The sequence below is a fragment of the Apaloderma vittatum genome, unplaced genomic scaffold (genome assembly GCF_000703405.1).
Source record: "Apaloderma vittatum isolate BGI_N311 unplaced genomic scaffold, ASM70340v1 scaffold16153, whole genome shotgun sequence".
NCBI classification, from domain to species: domain Eukaryota; kingdom Metazoa; phylum Chordata; class Aves; order Trogoniformes; family Trogonidae; genus Apaloderma; species Apaloderma vittatum.
In genome coordinates this window covers 771-27,655 of record NW_009709962.1, presented here as the reverse complement: position 1 = coordinate 27,655, position 26,885 = coordinate 771, and the positions used below count along the sequence as shown (strand labels likewise).

The 26,885-nt window shown below is 40.0% G+C and overlaps 1 protein-coding gene across 2 annotated transcripts; it reads right to left on the bottom strand.

The window, feature by feature from the left end:
- Window positions 1–594: 594 nt before the first annotated feature.
- Window positions 595–11,427, bottom strand: RAB8B (RAB8B, member RAS oncogene family). Of its 2 annotated transcripts, XM_009867134.1 has the most exons (8): window positions 11,369–11,424; window positions 10,132–10,192; window positions 8,914–8,991; window positions 7,720–7,809; window positions 5,845–5,910; window positions 3,611–3,661; window positions 3,096–3,120; window positions 595–674 (listed from the first exon to the last, which is right to left on the bottom strand). In XM_009867134.1, the coding sequence occupies exons 2-8, from the start codon at window positions 10,132–10,134 to the stop codon at window positions 625–627; spliced, it is 363 nt and encodes a 120-aa protein (XP_009865436.1). In that variant the 5' UTR covers window positions 10,135–10,192; window positions 11,369–11,424; the 3' UTR covers window positions 595–624. The 2 variants fall into 2 exon arrangements, with proteins under 2 accessions (XP_009865436.1, XP_009865435.1); XM_009867133.1 differs by lacking the exon at window positions 595–674 and having other exon boundaries at window positions 2,276–3,120; window positions 11,369–11,427.
- Between the last annotated feature and the right edge of the window lie 15,458 nt (window positions 11,428–26,885).

The following is a 26,885-nucleotide window of genomic DNA, read 5'->3' as shown; positions in this document are numbered from 1 at the left end:
GGCCAAGATATAGTGCACAGACACGGGGCTGAGGGAAAAGATTTCATAAAACTCCATAAAATAAGCAGCATTTTTGTTTTATCGAAATCCACCACAATTGTCTGACTTTCAGGAAAGGTTAATGGCAATTTCTGGAATAAAACAGAAATACATTTGCTGCTTAATGAATAACAATTATGTGACTTTCATTTTAATGGGTAGCAGAATACTAAAGGGTTGACTGAGGTATAGTTAAGAGTCCTTCAAAATTTAGGTTATGTCATCTTGAGCAAAAGTAGCAACAGAGACTGCACAAAACAAGCATAGTGAGATCGGAATCGCCTGTAGTACCCAGCATCTGACGCGTAGGCAGAATACACCACTTCTCATCACCCGCTTGGAAAGTAGAGCTAAAAAAATTCCCAGTAAAACATACAGCTGATTTGCACGCTAAGATACAGCACATTTTTCAACGCCTGCCAAGGCAGACTGTACACAGAAGGAGGTCTACGCTGACCACACGTGAGCACACCGGTAAAGTGCAGCCACTCAGCCATTTAATACTGCTGGAGGAGAGGGGTGGGGGCAAAACAACAAAGAAAGAGAGAAATCTGCATTTTACCTTCTCCATAAGACCACATGAAATTAGAATTCTTCAGTTTCAGCAGGGGACAACAAAATTGCATTAAATTCTTCTACAAATAGAAAAAGATGAACTTCACATGAACATTAGGCAAAGTGAAATATTTACTGCATTGTTTTATCATGCATAAAGTGAATTTCCTATGGTCTTACCTCACATTTATGTACAGTTTAGCACAGCTAAATGTAAGAAAATAGCAAGTTTTTCTTCTCCCCCTCCCACCCCCCTTCCCATACATAGCAGATACCCCAATTTGCTGCTGCTTCAAGAAGCACTTCATAGACTCTACTACTTACAGGCTCTTTCAAAAGGGAAGTTCATGGAGACTAATATTGAATGAACATTTAACCACACAGCGAAGACAGGAAAAACAATACAAAGCATTCTGTAAACGGTGCCAAACACAGAACATGTCAGTTTTGGTTTGCAGACAAGCCCTGAGATAAAAATTAAAGTATTACGACACCAAATAAGTCAGAGGTAAATTACTGAAAATAAACAACATTCATAATTGGTGTCACAACACTTTCTGTATAGAAGCACTTTTTTTTAACCATACAGAAAACATAACTGCTTTAGCCTGTCCGAGAAAAACGTCAAGGGTAGACAACAGAGCAGTTAGGGTTGCTTTGTTTTTTCACTAAACCTTATTGCCATGAAGATTTTTTCTTCGTGCAGCAACAACAGTTTATGAAACTCACCATCTAGTTACAAAAACTATTTCTATTAAACTATATGTAGGGACAGGTTGATAACCACTTAAAACCTTATGGAACCAGCTACCAACGTTAAACCATTTGAAATCTAACACTACTGGCCTGTTCACTTTCAAAATATTTACAACAGACCCAGAGATGACAAATTTAGTACCCGACACCACCAAATGAAGCGGTTATCTGTGGTAACAACCAACTCACTGTTTACAGCTCTAGACAACAGAGTGAAGCGACAGCAAGCACGTTGGACATGAACTTTGATGATGACAGAATGCACCTATCCCCTAGTAACAAACATGATGGACACAAACTGGTAGTTAAAGCTTACAATGGTCCAAGTTTGGCACATCAACAGAACTAAAGCACCTGTTTTAATTGCTCATTGAGGAAAAGTTTCCAGAAGACGGTAAAAAAGTAGTAGAACAAAGACTAGGTTATACAATGCTCAGTTGAGTAAAAAAGGCAACTATGTTTCAACTCTGCTTCTAACAGTCTAGGTCACTGTACCAGGTCTTGATAAAAAAATTACTGCTTGAGCAGACCAGAGAGGGCTTCACACATTCTGCATTAACTGCACAACTACGTTATGCTACGTTATAGCCCTAAGGTGACCGTTCCCTTGGTGCCAGAACTTGCGAAACTTCAGCAACTGCACAGGAAGCTACTTTTTTGGACACCTCTGTTGTCAAGGGGCGATGCTAACTGACACTAATGAACTATCCGTAGAATTACAGTAGAAATGGAAGTCACCTTTAGAAGCAGTCATTTCTGAACAAATGAATCCACAAAGAGGTTACTCAAAACTCATGCATTCAGCTTCCACAAGCCACTTAAGTGATAGTGATGAGGCAAACTTGTGATGATGATTTCAACTCCAGAGCTGACTTCCTCATCAGAAACAAAGGTGCAGACTGAGCTACCAAAAGGAAAGTGAAGTGAGGAGATACGCTGTGTTTATTCAAATAACTGAAAGGTGCATCTGTGAATCAGACAGTGACTGGCAATTCAGAACACAACTCTGCTAAGTCTGGTAAAGAAAGAAAAGCAACATACTACATTCAGAACAGAAGCCACAGCTTCTGCATGAACAGATTTGTGCATCTAAGAGACAAAACCCAGACAAATTGTTAAATGCCAATTGTTACAGTAATTCTCATCGCTAGAGTGTCAATATCCACACTGCAGTCATGGCCAGAAGTATACAGCATAGGAAATAATGGAATCAAGACCATTTTTACCCCAGCTCTTGTGCTTGAAAAGAAATTTGTTTACAAAGAGAATGAAAAGCCTGCACAAATCTGTTAAGAATCTTACTTACGAGTCAAACTGTGCAAATACAAATCTAAGATTGTGCTGTAACAGGCAGTCAGAGGCCAATACGGATGTGCAAAGTTAAAAGAAACATAGCAGCTTTTGCAACAGGCATTAAAACAGAAAGTAAAAAAAGGAAAACAAGTTAACTCTTGCATTTGTGTCTCCACTTCATAGCTTCCATATCTGAGAAAAAGAGCCTGACAGGTCAATAGGCTTAGTGAGCAAAATCCACTTGGTATTTTGTGTATCGCAGTCTACGTTCAATGGAGCTCTCAGCAGCAGCTTGGTGGTATTATTTCTGAGGCTTTGTGACCCTGTGCTTTCAAAGAAGCAGAAAAGGTTCTAAGTGTGCTGCAGTCTATCATTAGAAGTTCATCAAAGTAGCGTGCATCGAAAGAAGCTGCTCTTCTTAGATCGATTTTCTGTTATTTTTACTGGCCCACCTGCCCCTGACGAACTGTTGTCATTCTGAAAGAGAAGAGAGTAACAACGTCACAAAATGCATGGGAAAAAGTCTAGCTTTCCTAGTTTCCCTCCCCACTTCACCCTTTTGCAAAGCAACAACCAGACCAGAGATTTGTGGCAACTTGAGCTCCTCATTTCACCAGAATCCACGAAACACTCAATAACTGTGTATTTTAAAAATAAAGATCTATCCAACAACCCAGAGCTCAAGTCTTAGCTGAAAGAATGACTACGTAATTAATCGTTTAATAAAGCAAGGATCACACTGTTACGTTTGGGAAGAACACAGCAGTTTCAGGCTGCCCAATGTTCATTTTCATGCAAAACAAAGAACAATTACACTCTGAAGTGTAACAAAGTGTGATAAAGCACTGTTTGCTCAAGCTTCTTCCACTGTAATCCCCAGGAGTTTTTTGGCAGGGCTACTACTCAGCCAATTATTATAGCAGTCATTTCAACGCATCTAGTTTGTATGCCAACTGGAAATACAAACCATTTTTCTGTTGAGCTTTGTCATAATGTCCCGTGCAAGTGTGAAAAATGCCTGGTGAGGAACAGAAATAAATAAGAGAAAGAAAGTTAGTCACGAGACATCAAAGTTAAGATAGATCTGGAGTAGCCAAACACATTGACAGTATTCTGTAGGCCACTGCTAGTACTTTAAGTTGCAAGCCAATCTATGCACAATAGCTGCTTACTTCAAAATGCAATAAGCATGCTTTAGGAAAAAAATGTATTTATTTTTAGTCTCCATCCTTCCAGTCTTTGAAGCAAGTGAACAGACTTTCCCATTGCAAACCTCTTGGATTAAAAAAAAAAAAAAAAAAATCTGCTGGAAAGAAGGCTGCATACACTAATACTTCCTCCCACCTCCAAACTGTACTAGAAACCCGGACAGAGGTTTGAGGATGGCATGCCTGGGAATTCACAGTAAGTTCAGCTTGCTTTCTGTCCTCCAGAAGTTTTGCTCCTGGGCTATCTATAATGTTATTTATGCTTCCACCCTCCCTAGAAAAAACAAACAAACAAACAAAATCACTCTGGAAAATCTCTGCATCTCAGACTTCATCTTACAAAGGAGCAAAGCTTCTTCTATGGCAGAAAAATTCTGCAGTTCTCCAAAAGCAGGGAAGAGCAAGAATTTTGGCTATCTGGAGAGAGCAACAACCCAGAAACAGCTCCAGAATGTAAAGAACTTTTCCCTCTCATTGTGTTTGGAAAATATCCAAAGACAGACATTCACTTAATGCAAATATATCACAACAAATAAAGTCACTTATGATCACAAGAATATCAGAATTGTGTCATTTCCCACAGGTTAAATATTTGGTGGAAAGAAGCCTAAATCCTTACTTGCTGCATGCCTATACCACCTGCATTTTTTAATGCCTTCTTCACTATTCATGCAACAATTCAAAAAAAATATTCAGATAGCCAAGCCACTAGGAGTAAGCACAAACTAATGTACATCAGTTGGGCATTTAATGTTGTAATGTTGGACATTGTATGACCTACAGGAGTTAAAATGAAATTGCAGGGCATGTCATAAAAGAGCATGTCAACCATCTAGAGGAATTATTGAAGGTAAGTACTCATTAGGAGGCTATTTCTGTCCACCACTGGCATTAGTTGCTAATGTTCACACCTCCATTGTCTGCTGCAAGAATGAAGACGACACTGTGAAAATCAGGTCAAGCATTATTCCAGATGCAGCGCAATGCAAATAAGTCCATTCTAAATGTATTGTATAACAATCATCCTACAATCAGAAAAAAAAATGCTTGGCTTGCACTGCATCAGATATGTTTTTTTAAAGCAACAACTGCTTTAGTTGCTAGTTAATTTGTTAGGTGCGTGATCTGAATTAAGTATGTGTTTGGAGGACTTTTAAAAGGTATCCATCTCAGCAATACACACGGGAAGGCTTTTAGATCAGTAGGTACAGGAACAACACTTCAGAAGAAGCCTGCCTTATCTGAACCATCGAATGAATCTTAGTGTAACTGCCTTTGGTATCATATTATTTTCTTGTCCACACTTCACAGAGTTAAGATCCTCCCCCCACCTTCCCTGAGATGACAAGAGTGATTCATGGTAAGACAGTGGAGATGAGCCACTCTTCCTTTTGATTCTATTTCCTTATGCTCTCATTAGTAGGGATCTTATGTTTTTAGCACAGAATTTATTTACAGGAAAACAGGTTTCAAGTCCCTAGACAGAGTATTATAAGCCACCTTCCTCCTCTAACGTAAGCTTATGACAGTCTATACTGATGTTCCAGTTAAACCTTCAGTCTCATCTGCATAGGACTTTTTTAGTAGTAACTTGAAGGCTCCTTGACGCAGTAGCATGTTATTCTTGAAGCAGAGAATCTTGAATCAAATTTCCTCCACAAAGCATTGTTCTAAAATTACACCTATTCCCTGTCCAAAAGCACTTGCAATTTAAGTAGCAAGGCACAGAAATCTAAAGCAACTGTTTGCTACAATAATAGCAAACCACTCTGTTAACACCAATTAAAAAACAATTCCAGACATTACCAGAAAAGAAGAAATGCTGGATTTTACAGCAGTTCTCTAAGTAAAAGAAGACTGGTGACACGAGAGCATAGTTGGTACTTCAGGTCCCTGATTGGGTCAAAAAGCCCAGTAGATCATGAAACATGCCTCCACAGTAGTTCAAGAAGTAGTTCAAGAAATGCACCTAAACAGAAGACCCATCTCTTACCTCTTCCACATTTATGCTGGATTTTGCACTTGTCTCCAAAAACTTGATTCCATAATCAATTGCTAACTGGAAGAGAGGTTAAAGTTTTTCAGTGTTTTTCAAGTTCCTTTGTAAAAGGAATATAACACATAGGTTTATAATAGAATAGATGCTGTATGCTGCAGCAAGTTCTAAAAACAAAACAAGCTTCTTTTCTGCTTTTCTCCTGCAAAAACATTGAGCTTACTGGACAGTTAGACAAAATATTAGAACAGGCCACATCCTCACATAAATTCAAAACCAACAAAGAGCTTAATTTCTCACAAAACCCCCACCTTATTTAGGACCTAAAAGAACATTAATACAGAACCTTCATTGATACGGATTTACAGACCAGATAACTACATCAAATCAAGCCGTAAGCTGTGTTACTAGCAACTACGCTACTTATACAGTAATATTACTTGCTTGTTTGTTGTGCAGGACAACTAATTACTTAAGCTTTAATACCAGTACTTATGACAAGAGTAAGTAACCACCATGGTGCATTTAGCATAACATGATTGAACTATGTACGAAGCCTTATACTGAGATTTAGCATACTTCATGCTATAACAACGGTCAACAGTCTTTACAGGATAACAGTACCAAGACAGCAGTACCATTAAGTTTATTCAAACTTGAAGGCAGTCAAATGCTATTTAAAACAAAAAAAACCCCCAAACCTGGCATCCTCTAATCAAACAGAATCACAGAATGTTGAGGGTTGGAAGGCACCTCTAGAGATCAACTAGTTCAACCCCCCTGCCAGAGCAAGATCACCCAGGGCAGGTCACACAAGAACGCATCCAGGCGGGGTTTGAATGTCTCCGGAGAAGGAGACTCCACCCCCTCTCTGGGCAGCCTGTGCCAGGGCTCTGGCACCCGCACAGGGAAAAAATTTTCTCCTCATGTTTTTTGTGGAACCTCCTGTGCTCCAGCTTGCATCTTTTGCCCCTTGTCCTATCTTTGGACATTCCTGAGAAGAGTCTGGCTCCGTCCTCCTGACACTCACCCTTTCCACATTTATAAACATTTATGAGGTCACCCCTCAGCCTCCCCTTCTCCAAGCTGAAGAGATCCAGCTCCTTCAGCCTTTCCTCATCAGGGGGATGTTCCACTCCATCCTCTTTGCGGCTCTGTGCTGGACTCTTTCAAGCAGTTCCATGTCCTTCTGGAACTGAGGGGCCCAGAACTGGACACGATATTCCAGACGTCGCCTCACCAGGGCAGAGCAGAAGGACAGGAGAACCTCTCTCGATCTACTAGCCACCCCTCTTCTAATACATCCCACAAAGCTGTTGGCCTTCTTGGCCATGAGGGCACAGTGCTGGCTCATGGGCATCTGGCTGTCCTCCAGCACCCCCAGGCCCTCTTCCCCTGCGCTGCTCTCCACCAGGTCAGTCCCCAGCCTGAACTGGTACTTAGGGTTGCTCTTTCCCAGGCGCAAGACCCTACACTTGTTGCATTTCATCAAATTTCTCCTCATCCAGCTCCCCAGCCTGTCCAGGTCTCGCTGGATGGCAGCACAGCCTGCTGGTACGTCACCCACTCCTCCCAGTTCTGTGTCAGCAGCAAACTTGCTGACGCTGCTCTTTGTTCCCTCATCCGGGTTGCTGATGAATGTATGGAATAGTACTGGTCCCAGTACTGACCCCTGAGGGACTCCACTAGATACAGATCTCCAGCTAGACTCTGCCCCATTGACCACAACTCTCTGGCTTCTAATATATAAAATTTTCAGAAAGAACAGGTTTGAGACCTCTTATCTCTCATGCATAAAACACATCAAACATCCAGTAGCAGAAATCCTAGGAAAGGTAGGCTTCTAAATAAGGTTAAGTCACCGAAACTTACCTTCTCTCCTTTTTCTTTTGAGACTTGTCTTTTTTCATTCATATCACATTTGTTACCCAGGATCATTCTTTCTACATCTGAAGAGGCATGCTAAAATTTAAAAAAAAAAACCAACTCTCAAAAAACAAAGTGCATTATTATTTAAAAGAAACTTATGTGTCAAACTCATCCCCAAATGAATATGTTATTTTTTAAAAGTTATCTAATATGAAGGCATTACCAAGAATGAGACTGACTTTTGTAACAGGCAATACTTAAATATTAAAATAGGTTGGAATAAATGCTCCTAGATTAAAATTGCCTGTGTATTATTACAGATCAGACACACTACCTTGAGCTCTGCACCAGGTTGTGTACATGCATTTGGCTCTTCAGGAAATGTAATGGTACATAACGTAATGGTACATTTACTTCAAAGTAATGCAGGGACATCTGGGGCATTTAGTATCATTATGCAAGACATTTGCATTTTTACAGTAGATTTTATTAATAAAATACTGTAATAATAACTTCCAACAAGAAAGCTTTTCTAGCCCTGTCACTGTTGGATCCAAGTGGTCACTAATACAGGAATTTTGCTTAAGAGCTGAAGAACGATACTGAAGAAAAGCCCATGGATGGTTATGTTTAAGGAAAAAAACCACCTCCCTGCAAGATTCTGTTACATAACTACAGTTTCACTAAAATTAAAGTTTCTCCTCTAAATTCACAATGACCTAGCCCTATCTGACAGCATGTCCCACTAAATAATTTACAGTGAGGCAGCTTACTCAAGAGGAAGGAAGCTTACTCAAGACCAAATGAAAAGGTCAAAAAATCTCTAATCTGACAAACACACAACACAGTAACAACTGAGACAGAGCTGCCATCATCCAGGGAGAGGGAGACACCCTAGGATCTTGCTCCTTCCCATTCCTTAGACACACCCAAAACCAAAAAAAGAACAAAGCCAGATAGCAAGAGCAGTTTTGAAACACTTTGTGCTTACTTTTTAAACGTAAGTTTTCTACCTTCTATCCCTAGACGAACAAGATAGCATTCTCCTCATTAATAACCAGTGTTGCGTTCACTGCACAGTCTAACTTGGCCATACATGTTGGCTACAATAATGAAGTTGAATAATTACTTGATTATTATTTGTCCCAGGGAAATCATAAGATGGAACAATTAACAAGTACTTTCCAAAGCACCTACCTCTTCTATGTTTCTTATCCAGTTCTTTATGTTGTCAAAAGACTTTTCATTTGTGATGTCATACACCAGCATAATTCCCTAAATAAAATTAAGAAAATCTAGTTAGATGAGCTAGCACTATTAGCTGACTTTTGATGTGTGCTGTTGGTTTGATTATACTTGCAAGAAATTCAGCATACGACTTACACACTTGTAATCCTTTCTTAAAGCATTATGCCATTGCTGAGAATTTACGCAAAAATATTGCCATTTAACGTGTTTTGCCACTGTTACAGGTCAAAGAGACCACCTACACAAAGTTTTATATTATTAGTGTTTAGCCAAGACACATTTAGAAATTCTACAACAACCACCACCAGGACTCTACTGTCAAAGTCGAAGTCCTTGGACATGCACTGGGAAGTGGGGAGAAGTCCAGGTCACTGCCACAAGCTTTTTTTAAGCACTAGAAAGCTCTAACACAGAGCCACGGCCGTTACTATTTTTCCCCATCTGTATTCCATAACAGTGGAGTCACCTGGACACACAGTCAGCCTAAGAATCGAACGGATCTGTTCATATGAAGGGGTAACAACAGGTAGGAGCAGCACAGCTAATAATCAGCAGATTGAAATTAACAGTGTCCCAGTGTAAATGACCTCAAATCACAGCACTAAGAATCATTACAAGTCGTACCCCAAAGAGCGCCGGCTCTAAGTCAGTTGTTTGACTTCAGGTAATTCTTAATGGAGGAAAAAAGTAACAGCAGCTTTTGTAAGTGACTGTATTTCTAGCCCAGATTTTGCATTCTCCACTGGCTGAAGGAAAAGCAATTCAGTGAAATACACTCTGAATATTAAAATCATTCATTACCTATTTTTCAAGTTGTTTCAAATGTTTAAAGGTGTTGATTGCATTCAAGAAAACTTGTCTGATTAAAGCTTGGCAACTTAACTTCTTATTATAATCTGCATAAATTTTAATTACATTAAAAATATAATAGGGCTTGAAGTTTCATCACAACAACAGGACCAGACAAAGTACCAGCAGGTTTGAAAAATGAACAACGAACAAGAAAAAAAAAAAACAAAGCCACCACCAAACCACAAACTTTATTCACTGTATCTCAAGCCACAATTATCCAATCCTCCAGCTGAAGACTTATATGATACAACCTTAAGAACAGCAAACCAGTTACACTAGTTGTGCTAATTTCTCTTTTGAAGTGAGAGCACTTACCATGGCTCCTCTGTAGTAAGCTGTTGTGATTGTGCGGAATCTCTCCTGGCCTGCTGTATCCCTAAAATTCAGTGAAAACACATATTTGTTGGGGGTGACCTTTACACTCTTCTGTACTTAGTGATGCCTTTTTAAACAGACTAACAATGTATTGATACTCACTCATTAAGAAAAAAACACCATTTAGAAGCTGTTTGCACAAGTTTCTTCAGCCCTCAACATCTTCCTTCCTCCCAAGCTATCCTACTTACATCCGTGGTTACAGCAGGAGTATAAATACGGCACAAAAGTATTTCAATTCTCATGCAAGCAATAAAACTCAGCACTACACAGCCTTCTCCAGAAAAATGACAAAAGGCAGCTCTGATGCATCTGAGCGCTGCATTAAACAAAAATTAACACATGCAGCAGTAAAATATCTTAGGGTAGTGCATTTTCACATAGAGTCAGCTATTAAAATCAGCCACTATACCTTAGTGTGCTGATATTTTATCCTAGATGACTTCAGGGCAGAATGCCTGTGAGTGAACAAGAGTACCCAAGTGTTTGGCTACTAGTCACACCTAGGGGGAGCTGAACCCCAAAGGCCTGACAAAAACCAGCTTTCTGACTTATATTACAGACAGACAATTTTTACCAACCACTTCTGGCACCTCACTTCCTTTGTCACAAGAATTCTGGCTCACACGCAAGTATCACAACTATCTTTTCTGGATCTTAAGAAAGCAGCAAGAGCCCTACGTTCACTGGTAGCATTTAAAGAGTTTGGCATATGCAGTAATGCTACCCCAAAAACGCTCATTTGCTGCTCTCAGGATGCTCAGTCTCTACTAACCCACTGGGCCAGAAATGGGAGAATTATCACTCACCTGTGCCTCTGTGAGTACAAATAGGTATCGAAGTAGCAGAGGTGATCACATTTTTTAGGTCGTCTGTTTTAGTTTATGGTTACGGGGTTAACATGTCTATTCCACACAGGAGAGTTCAAAGCACATTAAAATGGACAGCTTTTGATAAAATGGGAAGTTGCTGTAAAATGTGCATGTGAACAGGCTATTTCCTGAGCTACTGAAGCAGAACCACTCCAAGAGCTAGAAGAAAGCATAAACCTTACAAACAGTCGATAAATAAAAGAGATGAAACTTCTGCTACACCCAGGTTCAAAAGCTACAAAGTATTCCTGCTCAAAGATTAAATCAATACTCACTGAAAACTTAAATTATTTTGCAATACTTACCATATTTGTAGTTTGATTTTCTTTCCATCTAATTCTGTTGTTCTGATCTTAAAGTCGATTCCTGCCAAAAGAAGAGATACTCTGAAGTTTTGCAATAAATTAAAATGAAGCATTCAGCCTCTCAACAATTTTGTAAGAGCAAACTTATGCAAAAGAATTATTCTGAAGTTGTTACTTCTTCCAAACACTAGAAGTGCTGAGAATGCAGAAGGGTTTTCAGCTGCATCCAACATGTCAAGGAAAAAATATTTTCAACAACGAAAACAGACCAAACTCAGATTCTCTGCTAGAGTTAGTCAAGATTATTAGAGGAAGATTTGATCTCAATATTTTTCCATTTTACATTGATAAGTTCACTAGTCTGAACGAATATTTTTCTCAACTTTTTACTAGTCCCTGCAGTTCAAATCAATTTCCTAGAACCTTTGCTGGCTCTCAGGAAAAACTACACACTTTGATGCTTCAGCTCCTTTCCAGAACCGGCCTCTACTTTTGAAAAGTGATGTTTGATGCAGTCTAATCAGATGTCACAGTAGGTAAAGCTTTACAGGAGATAAAAGCTATAGAGATGGTTCCTGAAGGCGGCTGAAGTAGATCACACAAGGGATTTTTTCAAGAATCGGTTTAGGAACAACTTAACTTTTGGAGCTTCCTAGAAAAAAGTATCAAGAAAACAATTCTTTCCACCCCTTAAACTTTCACATGGTAACCACATGATTTTGAAGACAAATTTTAAGCCATGGGTGGGGGAAAAAAAAAAGCACAAAAATTCGGAAGGACTTCATAACATCCTTTAAGGTTTAGAGGGATCAAGTAGTAGATGTACAAATCAAAGCCAAAATTTCCAAGCAGGCTACCCTTTACCCTGGATCATTCTACTTTTTGCATCTCTAAATCTCTGCTATAACATAGCTCAAATTGAAACGGTTTAAGTTCTACTATGTGACTGCCAGATTTCTGAATCCCAGAATAGCCACTCCCATGCACCCTCCAATTCATTTATTTTAAAACTAATGGCCCATTTTTTATTCACTGAATCTTAAATAGTTACTTGATATTTAGTCATAGTTTATAAAATATTTGGAGGGGGGCAGAGTAGGTTATTTAATCTCTTCTTTCTATAGATGTAATTTAAGTGACAATTATCAAGAGTAGCACAATTGGGAAAATGCTGTTTCTAGCATCAAGAATTCATCCATCACTTAAATGGGAAGCTATGGGATTTTTTTCATATACTACAGCAGAATCTGAATATGAAATATGAACATTCATTAACTATTCTACTTTCATTCTCGCATGCGATATTAATGTTTTAATATATTGAAAATACCAACTTTGAGCCACTTAAAGTTCATGTGCTATGGATATGTAGTTTAGTCCATTAGAATACAAATTATAAGTAGAAATATCACATCAGCACTTTTAACAGTATATGAGAATAATTGCATTCATTTAAAATACCACTACAAATGCTACATTTGCAATTTCCCAAGACTCACAGGCAATTAATTTGCATTCTTCTAAAAATGACATAAGAATGATGTGTACTTTTAAAAATCCTTATTATATGTAATGGGCATTTGAAATGTGTTTTCCTTTTACATCTGACATGACTTTGTGTCTCTTTTATTGCAAAAATTTTTCTCCTAACTTGGTACAACGCCTGCTCAAATCACAGGTAATTGCACTCAGGTCAGAAAACAAACGACTTTTGCTCTGAATAGATTTTCTTTCAGCCTCAAAGATTACGAAGCACAAATACAGACTTTCTGGATAGTAAAACATCAGTTTTAAAGGCTTCTTTTTGTTTAGACACGAAGCCTTAGAATTAAGTGTAACTCTGGTTTAAAGATAATTCTGTACGTGCTGTCAACCACTGAAGCTGAGACACATCAGAATGAACACTGAAAGACTCCTGCAGGGATGTTTTTCTGTGAAAGCCAGCTTATGCTGCAGCCAGGTATCTATGTGCACCAGGCCAGGCCTGGCACAGACTGGTTTCTTGTGGATAGTCACCTTCCTCGCAGCACCAAAATGATTTCCGCAACCATTCCTTTGATCGCTTCTAAAACTCAGCGCCTGCACAACATATACCTTCTCAGAACTTCAGATTTCTAGTAGAAACTTCAGTAAAATTCTCAAATAAAGATGCATTTCAAAGCTAAAAGAAGAATGTTAAGGGGAAGGCCACGAATACCCCTGTTACGATACTAACAAGTGTAACAAATGCAGCTGCAACTTTTTAGAGGCTAAGATGGACTAGGAACTGGCGTTTCTTTTGTTCTTTCACTTCAGTAACAGGAAGTGGTGAGCTGCAAACATTTGCAGAGCAAGGCTGGTGACATGTGCTACCACTTCCTGCCAAAGGCACTTGCATGGCTAAACATGTAGACGTTTTGGTGACAGTTAAATATAAATTATGTCATGTAAAATACTTAAATAACTATAGCATTTCCCAAGTAATTATTCACAGAGTTTCCTATATCTACGAATTCTTACTTCGCACTATTACACACTGGGACACACAAGTTGGAGAAGCAAGTCGGGTCTAATAGGGAAGAGTTACTCGCGAATCAGGAAGTTTGATGGTAAAGGATCACACAGCTTTTGCAGTTTTAAGCGTAACGTGCAACGCTCTTCTCTCCAGGAGGGAGAAAATGCCCAGAAACTTTTGGGTGTCCATCTGAAACTAGATTTTAAAAGCTTTTAGAAAACACAGATCCAGATTAATACTTAGAATGCAAAAGCTAGCAGGAGAATTATTTAACTGCTGAAACTGAGCCACCATACAGAAGTCTGACACACTGGTGTCCCCCTGTCAAGTGAGTACGCATTAGCTACCGAATACAAGAGAATCTGTCACAGGCATCACAAACCTGCAGTCTGCAAGGATGCAGTCCAAGCTGAGACCCGAACTGTGCATTGGTTAGGAGTGCAATTGCTTATATCTCCCTTGCAGCACGGGGTAAAAGTAGCTGAGGGTTTATTATTCTTCAAAATCCTTTTTAGACTCTTGCTAATTTACAGGCCAGGGATACATCCCCTCCCCTCGCTTTACTGAGGGCATTTTTTCCCACAGCATCCATCAAAACGCTAGCAAAGAACACACTGAGCAGAGAAATCTGCACATGCAGAAAACGTCAGTGTTGTTGGTGCCACACAGACTTACACAAAAAATAGAGAGAGCTACATGGTGCCGTGTTTACCCTGTATGGCTACACCAAGCTAACAAATCCACCAGGTAGGCTGTGCCACTGTCCAACAGCTCGTCACCAGACACCAGAGGCCAACGAGACCGGCCTCCCCATGGCCTCTTCTGGTTTGAGCCAAGAAGTCACGTTCATCTCAGACACCCAAAGCTCTTCTGCCACTGCTACTTTCTTCCGCCACCACTCTGCTCCCTAGCTCCCTAGCTTTTTATTCCAGCCAACACAGGCAGATTCAACCCATAACTAAGCTGTAATACAATCATTTTAAAGAGACATTGGGAAATGTTCCAAAGAGCTGCATTACAATACAGGACAGCCCAGCAGCACATACTGAGAGGTTCCTCTTGCAGCTTCAGCACCAATGGTTTTCTACCATGAACCTTTACAGAATTAGTCTGACGCAAGTTTTACCAGAATGTAAGGGCAGAGTAGAGAGCCTGAAACAGTTCATTTTGCTACTTCAGTCCTAAGAACAGTAGCTCAGTCTCAAGGCATCACTGTTACTCTTTTGTTCTCCCCTCACCCGTGATATTAACCCTGTAGTCATCAGAGTCAGTACCTCAGGTTTTTCACTGCTACACAGCCAGTTTCAGCTAGGTCTTCATTCCCTACACAGTACCACTGCTTGGACTTAAGATTGTCTTATTTCTTCTTTTAAATAAAATTCATGTTGCAGAAAACACTACAGCACAAAGAAAACAAACCAAGTATTCTGTCTGGAGTAAGTAAACTGTTACAACAGTGCCAGCAAATACTTCCCGAAGGTAAAGGTTTCTCTGTCCTACAGTCTGCTTAGTAACAAAGTACTGGTAAGGCCAAGTTCTTGAATAATACAAGTAGTGAAAGATCGAGAAAAACACCCCACAAACAAACCAATGTTTTTTAAAATAAAAATCCCTTAGTAGCTACGGGTAAGCAAATATTAAAATTCTTAACATTTACCTGTATTACACAGCTGAGTATTTTAAGTTACCTTTTCATGTGGCTCTACATTAGCTTGCAGCAGCTGAACCTCACATGTGAGAAAGCTGTACGATCAGATGACAATTCCTGTTGATTTTAACTCAAGATGATTTAATAGGCTTTGCATTTCACGAGGTTCACAGAGTCTGTACATTTACTACTGTTCTTCTGGTGCAGCTGTAGCACGAAAGCAGCCAGGAAATCAACCTCTTTCAGGATGCAAATAAACATCAATCTCTGATAGCACACCCCTCCCTGTATATCAACCACTGCAGAGCATTTCTCTTTCTCTGGCAATGCAATACTTTAAAAAAGAGAAAAAATTAGTACTCAATGTCCTAGCATTTTAAATGGTTTAGTTGTCTTCTGCTGTTTTGTTTGAGGTTTTTTTTGTTGTTGGGGTTTTTTTGGTTGGTTGGTTGGGTTTTGTTCTGTTTGTTTTTAAATATGCAAGCCAAGGGAATTTAAGGAATAGATTAAACATCAAAATTGTCAAAGAAGTTGTGAAAAAATTAATACCTAATTTGCTTGCTAGAGTCTCATTTTACACTCGCCTATCAAAGAACGTAAAAGATGCACCACAGTATCTTGTTCATCCAGCTAAAAATGCTGAGATGTGTTTGGCATGGCCTGCACACAATGACAACCCCACCCTCCTTTAACAAGTTCCCTTCCTACTTACCTAAATCTGATCTGACTCTTTTCAAGTATGAATGGAATAAACAAAATTAAATGGAAATAAAAGATTTTCCAAAGGGATTCCCTAAACTCTGTGGCACTTACCACCACTGGACACAGATCACAACAAAAAGGAATTCTAACAAAAAATTCTAACAAAAAGGACCACTACAAGATGGGGAAAGGAGTCGGGGTACAAAGTCTCGTTACTCTTTCCAGCAATACAACATCAGAACAACTGGAATTTAAGCATCAACTTTCAAGCTGTGCAACTTCACAGCATTAGTTCTTTCTACTCTACTTTATTTTTAAGTGGAGCTGCAGGAGGTTTGATTTTTTTTTTCCCCAATGAGCAGAGCTGGAGAGTGAAAGATTTTGCAATTTCTTTACTACGTAACACAACACAAAAGTATCTTCAAGAGTGAGTCTTCAAGGGAAGTAACCATTTCCCTGCAGTTAGAGCTAAGGCTGTACCAAAAGCAACTCAGAAATGAGCACGCAAATTTGTAACATACACTCAAAAAAGGAAGTGAGGAGAGGCACACGACTCAAAATCACTATGGGTCACCTTCAGTTTGTTGAATTCTGGGACAGAATTACTTGGAAAATACTTCTCCCTGGAGCTCATTTCCACACCTCGCTCACTACCAGATGACAGACCAGCAGGTATCAACACTGATCACAGACACGAGCTTTGTGTGGACACAGGTGAACAGAGCTGAAGAGTTTCAGTATCTTCCATGCAGATTCCAAGCACAGACAGGCCCACAAGACAACACTCTTCCAGAAACATATTCTTTTCCATGTGCAGCCAACAGATAAGGGACATCAATTTGTTCCTCTAGATTTTCCCCACAAGCTTACCCAGGGATTACTTTTTTTTTTGTTCTCAGCCATAGGTACTGCAAGGTTTGGATTAAATACACGATATTTCTTTTAATGGTATTTTTAAGGAAATATTTTCTTGTGCTACATCAGTATAGTGTCTCAGTCTGTAAGAGTAGATAAACAAAGCCTCAGAAACTTCCTTTTCTATTAGTTCCTTCATGAAGGATTTCAGTAAACATAAGAAATGACCAAGTAGGAAACAAGAACAGTGTAAAAGGCAGGGTGGGTAACACTTGCAACACACCAGTGTGTCATACAACCTCATGCAACAGAACAAAGTCTAATCACGTTGAACTTGAGCATTTGGCTTTAGTCCCTAGCAACATCTGCGAGGCATTTTCAGATGATCTCAGCAATGTCTTGTATCACTATGTAAATTAAAGGCACAGCAGTCTTTTATTGTGACCATTCAAAAACACAGCAGGTTATCATGAAGCGACACACCAGGTCAACATTTTTTTAAAAGCCAAAAGATGAATTTATTTTCGAATTATACACAAGTGCAACCAGTTTTATTCATCCTTGCACCACTTGAGGGAACAAAGCTGTGTTCTATTCCTTCTGAACAGCCCTTAAGAATCCACAAAACATACTAAACTCAGATTGGGCTGAACAGGCTCCTTCAGGTTAACTGACCTTTCTTCATTCCACTATTCACCCATACAAAGAATCTAATACCGGTGTCCTACAGAGTCACACATAGTGTCTTGCACCTTGAACAATACTAACACAGTCAGATTCTTAAACACACTACACTGGTAACATAAACATACACAAATGGCTGAAGTAGGTAAGGCAATCAAGAATGCGGGTGCCACGTGTATACAGAACATAGGGCAGTTTCCTGCTCCTAAGACCTTGAAACTTACTACCAAGATCAGATCAGCGCTCCGAGTGCTGAGCAAACTGCCGCTTCCTTCAGCACGCGTCTCCTCAGCTACACTGGTACAGCTACCACTCTAAGCTTCCTTTCTTAAGACAAAATACTCTATTTAAAAGAGAACAAGTGATTCAGAATACCACTTACAATGATCAGATCAATCTACACTTTGAGGTTTTTGACAACTCAATAACATAGTGTAATCTGATTATCATACTAAGATTTGAATCCAGCGCTCTTCAGTCTCTTGCTCCTAACAGGGCTCCTAGGAGTTCTGCCACCACAACTGCCCACTGCAGTGCTTCAGTGACAACTATACGAGATCCTGCAAAGGGAAACTCGCTTTTCAGTATTTTGAATTCAGAGTTTACAGATTGCTTTGAGCAGCCTTTGAATTGCACGGTTTTCATCACCAAAAATTACTCAATCCAAAATTAAGGACTGTAAAACAACACGCTAGTAGAAACTAACTGCTGCTTGACATGAGTAAAATCACCAACTGTCACAAGAGCCCAACTTCAAAAGGGCTGGGTACCTGCAGAATGTCTTTCAGAGGTCACAACGACTACAGCTCTGTGAAAGTCCACAGAACTTAACCCAAGCCTACTTCTCCTATTTTGAATGTAAAACAAGCTACATTGGTGGCAACCCAGTTTCATCCAAAATAATTCTGAAATAGATTAAAATTGCATTACTGACACAGAGAGCAGTTTGTTTATTTTAAAGATTATTTATAGACTGGCTGTCTCTAAGAGGAATGCACTAACTTAGTTGCTTCAAGAACATATTCCTTTCAAGCCAACGTGCAAGTGGAAAGCAACAAATGTTAAAATCAGCCAATGGACTTGCAGCCACGGCTTTTGATGGGGTTGGTTTTCATCTGGGCAAGTTCCACAATTCAGCTCCACCATCATCAGTAATGACAACTGACGGCATAACTTAAAGAGAACAGGTACAGGCAGTCACAGCTCTCCTCCTCTGACCACACACTCCATTGAACCAATCATTACATCAAAGCCCTAGTTAATACACACCAAAAGTAGCTTGCAAGTAGCTTCGGTGTGGATCCTACACCAAGAGATCCCTGATCAGATTCATGCTAGTACAGGAATTGCTCTATTTCACACTCCAACTATGGCTAGACATGGAACAGAAGCGACTGCATCAGTCTCCCAGAGAGTCAGCCCCATTCTCACTTAACCTGTAACGCCGTAATGGGAGATTTGTGCACCTGTCATCTACTTTCAAGCTGCTCTTTCTCTCAGGCCTCTAGGATATGCAGCACAGGGCTTTCTGCTGCTCAGGGAAAAAAAAATAAACACCGTTGCTGTGTGTTTCACTGCGTAAGAATACTAGATTTTTCCAATTAGAAGGCAGTTTAGGAATGCAAACACTTGATTACTCATTCCAAAGCCCAGAGTTTAATATGAGATGATATGTGATCAGTCCTTGTCAAAAACATCACTTAATAGGTGAGACCAAAAAAATTTGCAAGTGGAACACCCCAGAACAGGAAAAGATCATCCTGAATCTCCTGAATGTAAATCAGATGTTTGTAGATGTAGAAAACATCTCCGGAGACATTCAAACCCCGCCTGGACGTGTTCGTGTGTGATCTGCAGTGGGTGATCCTGCTCTGGCAGGGGGGCTGGACTGGATGATCTCTTGAGGTCCCTTCCAACCCCGAACATTCTGTGATTCTGTGAAAATGCTGTCTTTAGCCTAGATAAATCTGATTATTAAAGTCTGAAAAAACCACACCCACTTGCTTCATCCAAAAGTTAGCATCTTAGACATCCAAAAGGTCAAAAAAATGCCTTATGAAAAAAATCCCATTAAACTAATACTACCTTGTCACCATGATTTAAAGTTCATATAATCATGTATTTCACTTCAGTTGTGATGAGAACAGGTCAAAAAGGTTAGATTTGGTTTTGTTCAGTAATCCATGGTCCAGATGAACCTATGACTGTTCAGTGAGAAACGGAGATGCCACTTCTCTTTTAAAGAGACTCTTAAATTAAGTTTTAGGGCTCCCACCTGATCCGGATGTCTACATGGAATGAAAAAGACTTTTGGGAGCCAAATCACTGACTGTTTACAACAGAAGAACTGCTACATCAGAAACAAGCACCCAGAGTGTCCCAGAACTCACCAAGCACAGGAAGAATTAGCAAGCTATTGATCACTTAAGATATAAACAAATCCTTGCATGGCACAAACAATGCACTTCGCATCTTGTTCCTGCGGTACCCTTAACAGGTACTGCATATAGATCCCGTCAGCTCCATACTGACAGCAGGTATGGAAGACTTGATGGGAACAGTTAGCAAGTACAGTTAAGTACTCCTATAGCTCAACAGCTTGGACTGCCAAGCATCTTCTTGAGGGATTCAGGGCTATGAAGACAGGGTTAGAATAGAAAAAAAAACAAAAAAGCTGAACAGGATAACATTAGGACACATATAACTTATGCATGACAACTATAAAGATAGGAGGGATTAAAAAAATGAGCAAAGATTAAATTTTTGAAAGTCCTATAGGCATGAAGGAACACCCCACTCATTAAGCAGATGGGACTTCAGAAGGCATAGACTTGCTAAACTGAAGCTAAAATACATAGAACATGGGTATTAGCAGCAACATAAAATTGAGATAAAAATGCAAACATCTCCCCTCCCATCAACAGCGGCAGCAAGACAGTTCTTAGCTTTGTAAGTGATACTCTGGCTGAAAGGATCTTGGCTATCTATGATCAAAATGCCTCATCCAGCAAGAATAATCTTTGGTAAGGTATGTCATAGAATCTAGGAATTTCAGAGTCTGAAACACAGCCATGTTTTAGAAGCCAATGTGCAAAGTACGTAGTGAGGCAACAAAATGAGGCCAAAAGCCCCATCATACAATTGGAAGGTACTGAAGTTATTTTTAAAGATGGCATCCTCAGACTTTGGGAACATCATTTTTACCAGAGGCTTTTTTAAACACATGTTTTTACATGGGGGTAAATATGGGGTTTTTCTTGTTCACTTGGAAAATAAAAACGTGAGGGAAGAAGGGCTGCTTTATTTATCTACTTGAATTAAATGAATGACAAAATAGGCCTTTTTTTTAAAAGACTTTTACTACTGAAATTAACAAGCAAAACCACATAATTTGTTAACAAGTGTCATACTTCTCCTTCTGGCATGTAAGAGGTGGGGTTTTTTTCTACATTTTGCAAGGTAGAGAGCAACCCTGCAGAAAAGGACTTGGGGTACTGGTGGATGAAATGCTCAACACGAGCCGGCAAGGTGCACTGGCAGTCCAAAAAAGCCAACCATACCCTGGGCTGCAGCAAAACAAGCATGGCCAGCAGGTCAAGGGAGGCGATTCTGGCCCTCTGCTCTTGCAAGACCCCACCCAGATCCCGCTCTGGAGCCCTCAGCATAAGAGGGACATGGACCTGTTGGAGCAGGTCCAGAAAAGGGCCGCAAAGATGCTCAGAGGGCTGGAGCACCGCTCCTATGAGGACAGGCTGAGAGAGCTGGGGCTCCTCTGCCTGGAGAAGACTCTGGGAAGACCCTGTATCGGCCTTGCAGTACCTCAAGGGAGCTACAAGAAAACTGAGGAGGGACCATTTGCAAGGGCATGTAGCAACAGGACAAGGAGGCAATGGCTTTAAATCAGAGCAGGGTACATCTAAATTAGGCATCAGGAAGAAGTTCTTCACTAAGAGGGTGGTGAAACACTGGAAGAGGTTGCCCAAGGAAGCTGTGGATGCCTCACCCTGGAGGTGTTCAAGGCCAGGCCTGGATGAGGCTTTGAGCAACCTGGCCTAGCAGGTGTCCCTGCCCATGGCAGGGGGTTTGGCACTAGCTGATCTTTAAGGTCCCTTCCTCAAACCTTCTATGATTCTTTTAATGGACACTCAATCTCCTCCTGCACTGTATATTCAAACCATTCTCCAGTCACTTCTGCTAAGCCAGAGAAGTCCTCCCAGCCATTTTTTTTTTTCCCCCTCCTTGCATGTTTGGGTTGACACACTGGATACCTTACTTCAAATGCCATCAGAAGTCACACCACCCAGACAAGATACTTTGTTTCAGTAAAGGAAAGCGATTTCTCTCTCTCAACTGAAAGGAATCAGAGTTTGGGGAGTGGGGAGCACTCTGTGTTCCTTGGCTGACAGTCACTTCAGCTTTGCAGGAATCAGAGTTTGGGGAGTGGGGAGCACTCTATGTGTTCCTTGGCTGGCAGTCACTTCAGCTTTGCCTGATTTCTTAAACTCAGCCTGTTCTTCCCGAGTTCCAGATTTGGTGCCAGACTCCTATTAGTGATCAGTCTGTTTTAGGTATTCTTAGACATTGCCACTGACATCCAGCATCAGTTTTTTCCTCTGGTGCCCAAAGCAGTAGAGTCTACACAGCAGCAGCAAAACTAATACAGATCATCTTAAACTTGGTCAACTGTTTTCCCTAGCAGAAGCCTTCTGAAAAATGGAGTACTTCAGTTACCTTCAGAACTATCAATAATCTAATCAAAAGCATCACAGCTTAATGTCAAGAGGAAAGCTTACTATAAACCACAAGATTAAACTGATATTACATGCAGTTTGGACAAAACCCCTGTAACAGGCACTAAATTACATCCCTCTGCAAACCCTGTAGGGACAGGAAGTTGCCGCTTTTAAGTTTTGAGAGCAAATCTGGCAACTAAAAGCCTCCGGATCAACTCAGCTTGTTCAAGAGTCTCGCACAGTGCAATTCCATTGAAGTTGTTCATAGTTTATTCACTTTAGAAAAGGATCAAATCTATTTTATTTGTCTACATTCAGCTCAATGGACTGGCACTTAAGGTACCATAACATCCAATTAAATGTAAAAAGCAATATAATATGCTTTGAATTACAAACAAACACCTAACTTCTCTCATAAAACATGAAATAAAGCATTACTATAAATATAGTGCCTGTCTTCATCCATTAAATTCTGAAATAATTCAGTTCAAGGTGTACTCCTACTAAAAAGATGCCCTACTGCAGAAGGACTAGGAAATCCTTCCAGAAAACATAAATTAATAATTCCCAAACAAAAGGTATATGTCTTCAATGCCTCTGTCAAAACCTGTATCAGTCAATCAATACATTTGTTCCTACATTCATTCAATGTTAGTCTGTGCTCTTAACACCGCATTCAAACCAAGCCACAACAGCAGCTCTAAGCTGCCCTCCTGTCACTCAAATTAACACATATCCAAGATAGATTTCCATCTGCTAATTAGGACAAGGCACAAAACCGTTAGACATCTGTCTCGCTGTTTCAGAGCAGGATGCAGCAAGAAAGCTCCAACAGCATTTTTAATGAGAGCCAAACAATTCCACTTACGTTGTTGGCTTGTTGCAGAACAGAGCAGGGTAACACAACCCAACCAACAGATGAAAATCAAAGTCCAGGACGTCTTTTGTTGCCAGCTAGGTGTTAGTATCAGGTTTAAGGTCACAAGAGATAGAAATGTCAATGCTTTTCATCTACGGCGTCTCCAACCACAACACTTCCTTTTCAATGTCAGGATAGCATCTTGCTGGCTACCCATCACAGACCTTACAAACGGAATCATTCTTCCAGTTTCATATTTGCCTCCATAATGCTGTCCTCTGTAAACCCTTGACGTCCTTCTCACCCTCTGCTGAAGAGATTCCCCAGTCCCAGACCCGACAAACCTTGAACATGCACTTCCATTCTGCAGATATGAATAGTGGTGCTGCTTGAGACGCTTTAGACTAGGTTCAGTCACTTCAAAGCCTTCCTTACGATTCATTTATTCTAATGATCATTAATAAAATACTACTGACAATGCCGTCCGGACTCTTCCCTCCCTTTGCTCATCTATCATTGATGTGCATTTTCTTCTACAACCCGAAAGAAACTGATTGACTGAGGATGGGGAATACTGAAGTTTAATGGGAGGGTGGAAGAAAACCAACAAACCAACGACCGATCTTCTGTCTGTTACAGAAGTAACCATGGGTAAGAGAAGTAGCAATACTCAGCGAAGCACTCAAGTACACTAAAACAATTTCCATTACACATTATACACAAGGAAATTTCACTGCAAAAGGGAAGATGGTAATTTTGCTTGTGAAAGGATTTCCATTAAAATGTTCAAAGGTCAGCATACACGTGCTTCGTCGCTGGAGTAGTGTCCTATTTTGCAAGACTGAAGTGAAGGAAAAGTTACTTCTGTAAGTAAAAATCAAACTGTTTCAGCTCTCAGATGCAGTGCCATCTTGTGTGGGCAACTTCCTGCCCAACATCAATTTCATTTTGGATTAAAAAAATAAATACGACAAATTTTGTTTCAGTGTCAGCAAGCCTCTGTACTACGTCAGAAATGCTACCAGCTTAAAGACACAACTGTACTATCCTAGAAAACAATTTAAACAGAAAGTTGAAAGGAATGCAAAGAATAAACCTTATTTGGAATGATAAACCAAATCCAGTTTTACCAGACAGCACTACTTGAACAACAAGTCAAGATACTTAGACACTACTAAATTAATGCTTCTTATTCTTGTACACTGCATTGAAACTACTAGCAAAAATGCACATAAGAGACTCCAAGATAAGTTTTGCTTTAGGAGCTGTTGAAGTGTGAAAATGAGCTGACTCAACTGCACTTAATTTCCATGTAGAACTGTGCAAAAGCAGAAGTTTCCACTCAGGAAGCAAACTAAACAACATAACCTCACATAACACCCATTGTAAAAAAAGTTTTATCCCATGCTGGCAGTCAAAAGCTGATCCCTGTTACGGGCAAAACAGTATTATGATTTGTCAATCCCTTCAGAAATTTGCCAAACAGAGCTATAAAGCACTATCCAAAAAAATTTAAAGTCGCTGAAGGACAAGGACCTGCCTTCCCTAAAGTTACTGAAGGCCGACGTGCTTTTTCACAGACTGAAAACACATCATTTAGAATAACCAAAAGGATTACCTGGCAGAAGGATTGCTGGTTCACTTCTCAAAATGGGCAGCAGAGTTTGCTGAAGGTATTAGTTATGTCTGGTAGTCAAGACAAAGGCAGAAAGACTCTTGTACCAAGAATCACCCAAAAAGACAATAAAAATGTCTGATAAATTACAAATACACAAGCACTGCACTTTTATCCTACTTCTTACGCAATCCTTGGCCACAGGACACCAGGCTGAAAGGCTTTACTGTCTGAGTCAGTACAGTCATCGTCATAGCATGGCCGAAGTCTTGAGAAAAGCCAAGGGACCATTTGCAAACCCCCAAGCAATCTACAAGGATGTAGCCTCACAGGCATGTTTGGCATGATAGCGGTGGGGACGGGAATCTGCAAAGTACAACACAAGTACATCATGCAAGATGACAAAGTCACTACAACTAACAACTGACTCATTTCGATAACACGAAGACCGAGGCGAAGTAAAGCAAATACTCCATAACAAAGCAGAATTTCCATACTCCTCTCCTACTCTATCTTCTCCCTTTCAGAAAGTGTTTCCATCACTCTGGTACCTGAAGTGTTGCGGTTTAACTCTGATTAAGCTACTAAACAACAGGAGTGGGAAATTACAAGAACGCATTTAGTGGTTAGACATGATGCGGGCCCTTTCATCAGGGCAACAAAGTTACTTTCAATTTCTGGATTTAGAATCTATGGAAAAAGTTGAAAGGATTAAAAGTTTGACCCCATGTAGTAATGAAAAACCTCCAAACAACTCACCTCACTCACAAATAGCATTTACATGCATAAGATTATACAAAAAAATGTGATGTCCTCGAGTACATGCCTTCTCAGACTTCTCCAGTTATACCAGCTCTGCTCTCATTAGCAGAGAGACAGACCAGAGGAGAACTAGAGGCACCAATATGGGCACACAATATCACACACGCTAATTAAAATCACTGTGAACTGAGCACATGTTCTAACACTAAGTACCATCACACTGCAGAACATTTTGAGAACGTTTAAACAAAACAGCCGGGCAGCTTATAGCTCAGGAAGACTCGGTGTACTCAATTAGGAATGCTCCTCTGGGGACCTTAAAACTACAGGTGGCAGGGGTTCTGTTTGGGAAAAGCACTGCATCCCTGCATCTCCCTCCACCAGGGCTGGCTAGGCTTTATCAGTTAAGGAAAAAACTGTTAAAAGGAGAATGTCCCTAAGCTCAGCAGATGTATTATCTGTGACTGTAAAACTGACCAGTATTGAGGAGCCACCGTGCTGAGAGAGAGCATCTTCAGGAACAAACAGATTAGCTCTACATAACTGACCTAGGAGTAATACAAGCAATACGCAACAAAGACTGAAAAAACACCAAGTATTTTTATTTTAGTGTACGTCAGCAATTTATGAACAGCTTCACTATTCCCCGCATCTCCAACTTTCCAGTTTGTAAATACTTTGTAAAAAAATAAAAGGGACTGGAAGAAACAAATTCTAAGAAGGAAAACACTCCTGTGAAATCCCAAATGCTACCTATTGAATCAGAGGTATGCCTCGACTACTATTAAGTTTCTTCAAGTTGAATAGTTTTGAAAATAAGACCCTTGCGAAAGCAAATATAAAGGAAGGAAATGACAGCAAATACTATATTTGCTGAATAAGCTAAGAAAAAAAAGGCCACAGATTCACAATCCTCTATATCTCAAAGCAAATCAGTGAGATAAAGAAATATCAAGGGGCGAAGCAGTTGAAGAAATGAAGGAAATGGTTGGAAGACAGACACGCCCATTTATGTTAGCTATCTCTTTAAAAGTTCAGAGCTATTTTATATTTAGTATAGCACCAATGTAGGATTTTAAAAAAAAAACAAACAAGAAAACAAACAAAACTACTGCATTTATTAATGTTTTTATTCTAGACTTTTATTCTACCATAGATACTGTGA

Coding starts and splice junctions, on each gene's coding strand:
- RAB8B (XM_009867133.1), bottom strand. Junction 7,810..8,913: donor GGATAAGAAACATAGAAGAG/GTAGGTGCTTTG, acceptor TTTAAATTTTAG/CATGCCTCTTCAGATGTAGA. Junction 3,121..3,610: donor CAAAGCTCAACAGAAAAATG/GTTTGTATTTCC, acceptor CTTCTCTTTCAG/AATGACAACAGTTCGTCAGG.